Here is a 2,401-nt window from a genome sequence, read left to right on the forward strand (position 1 = left end):
AATAAAATTAGTTAAGATTGAGTCAACCATAAAATTTAATGATCGTAAATTTAATAAATTTTCATTATATTACCTAAAAACACAAAGTTCATTTAAGTGTTTTGACTTAAACATTACAAGTTAATTTACTGTCAAAATCAAGATTAATTCCTGAAATATGAGCCTCCTCTTAACCAGTATAAATGGAGGATTTTGTCCTCTAACTATCAAAAAAAAAGAAAAAAGAATTTTGTTCAACTTTCTTAGTTCATTGTTGAAGCTAATTAAGGTAAAAAGTACTCTTTAATCCTCAGCGATGAATGAACGCGACAGTATCGCTTCTTCCGAACCACAGTCGAGAACTCAGCAGTCGGCTGTCGACTCCTCCTTGCCTCCTTTGAGCCCTTCTTCGTCGTCATTACATCGTCATCCACTTAGATCTATGAACCTTTCTCCACCGTTGTNTTTATCCCATATGTTGCAATCACAAAAATGTAATTTTATAAATTGGAGAATTAAGATTATTTTAAATATATTTATTCGATATGTTGTAATCTAATAAGTAATAATTTTACTATATACAATACTAAAATGGAAATAAAAATATATATCAACATTCTCAAAGCAATCAGTTTTATTAAAATTCATTATTTTCCAAGTTTTTTTCCCACTTACATATAAAACACATTACAATGCAATAAAAATTTTAAATAAATGTAAATAAATTAAAGTTTCAATACTTAAATGTAAATCTTGTTATATCACATTGTAATGTGTTTTTATATCACTTACAAATAAAATATATTATGATACGATATAATTTAATTTACATTATTTTTAACATCGTATGACATAATTTAATTTACATGTGGAGGATAACAAAAAACCTTCATCGCCTCCTTCGGGTGTGAAGAGAAGAGCAGGAAAAAACATTGAACCTTTAAGCAAACACTAGAGGAGTGTTTGAGTGGATAGTTGTTTCAGTAACTTCTTGGAGCTACCTCTTTCTCCGGGTGTTGTTTCCTCTACTAGTTCGGCTGATGGAGACTACCAGAATACTTTAGACCTCAAAGACGAGTATACTGCTGATGAATTGAAAAAGATTTCAAAATGTACTAAACTTACCGAGATGAAATCTGATCCTAAGAAAGTCAGAGGGTAAGTTTTGAGATAGCTTTTTGTTTCATTTTTATCATACATTTATCCATATGTATTGTCTTTCAGAATCTTGGCAAACAGAGAAGCAGCTGCACGTTCAAAGAAGAGGAAGTCACAATACCTTCTTGACTTGGAACACCAAGTAAATTTTCTTGAGAAGGATACCACTTTGATGCAAGAAAAAGAGATGTTTTTGGAGGTGAGACATCATATTAGCAACTATGAAATTGTCATATCTAAACTCCGTATAAAAATGATTCATGTTATGATCTTAGTGAATTTATATTGTTGTTGCATGCAGAATGCTAAGAACATGCTGATTGATGAGAAGGAGTTCAGGATTCGACTTGAATCGTTGGAGCAACAAGCAAAACTTCATGACGGTACACATCATCTAATTAATTTCCAGTGATACTTAATCAAGTTTTTTGTTTTCAAATCTATAGTAAATTTAAAATTTTCGAACATAAACGGTTGTAACTGGGTGATCTTTGTTTATGACCTCACTCGTGTAGTAATGTTAAATCATATTTGATATTTTAACGCATAAAAACACATTTAAGATCTTCATGCTTAAGGCAGGATTTTATTAGATCCTTAACTGTGAGATACATTTATTATTCTCCGCTATACCATAGACGTAATATTTGTTGTTATGTGTGAACAAAATAATTCGGTTGCATGCAGAAATCAAAAGTCCAAAGGCGACGACAACGTTGAACGAACAATTGAGTGTGGAAGCACAACGGCTGAAGGAAGTATTAGCATCAAACGAACAACTGAGTGTAGAAGTCCAGCGGCTAAAGATGGCAATAGGTGATGTGATGCATAACGACGGCTATCAAATTGACCCAAACATCTTGCAACAACTCACCATTAATGAGTCCGATAAGCCACAGACAAGCAAGCAGCTCTGACTTTTATGGACAAAACTAAGGGTGTTCGGTGACACTGGCAATCCTATGGGTTCTAGGATTGGAGTTATATTTAGTTTTTTTTTTGTTTTTTACAAATATTGAGGGTCATGGTGAGAGTAAAAAAAATCTATCTCAATAGTCTTGCTCATAATGATAGATAGATTTAATGATTGTAACCGTGAGGTCTCAAACAGTATGACCTTTTTATATATATATATATATATATCTAGTTATGTTTTTCCAGTGAAGCTATGTTACGTTTTTAGATCGATAATTAAGCATATGTAACTTTATGAATTTCTCTATGATAATTCATTAGCAACTTTTATCACTTCTATTAATTTAAT

The 2,401-nt window shown here is 31.7% G+C and overlaps 1 protein-coding gene across 1 annotated transcript; it reads left to right on the plus strand.

Annotated features, from left to right (window-relative positions):
• LOC104767941 (transcription factor RF2b-like) lies at positions 1,109–2,054 on the plus strand. The gene is made up of 4 exons (XM_010491900.1): positions 1,109–1,137; positions 1,204–1,336; positions 1,439–1,520; positions 1,825–2,054. Exons 1-4 carry the CDS (start codon positions 1,109–1,111, stop codon positions 2,052–2,054), a joined length of 474 nt encoding a protein of 157 aa, XP_010490202.1.

Source organism: Camelina sativa, chromosome 19, assembly GCF_000633955.1.
Source record: "Camelina sativa cultivar DH55 chromosome 19, Cs, whole genome shotgun sequence".
In the NCBI taxonomy this organism is placed as follows: Eukaryota; Viridiplantae; Streptophyta; class Magnoliopsida; order Brassicales; family Brassicaceae; genus Camelina; species Camelina sativa.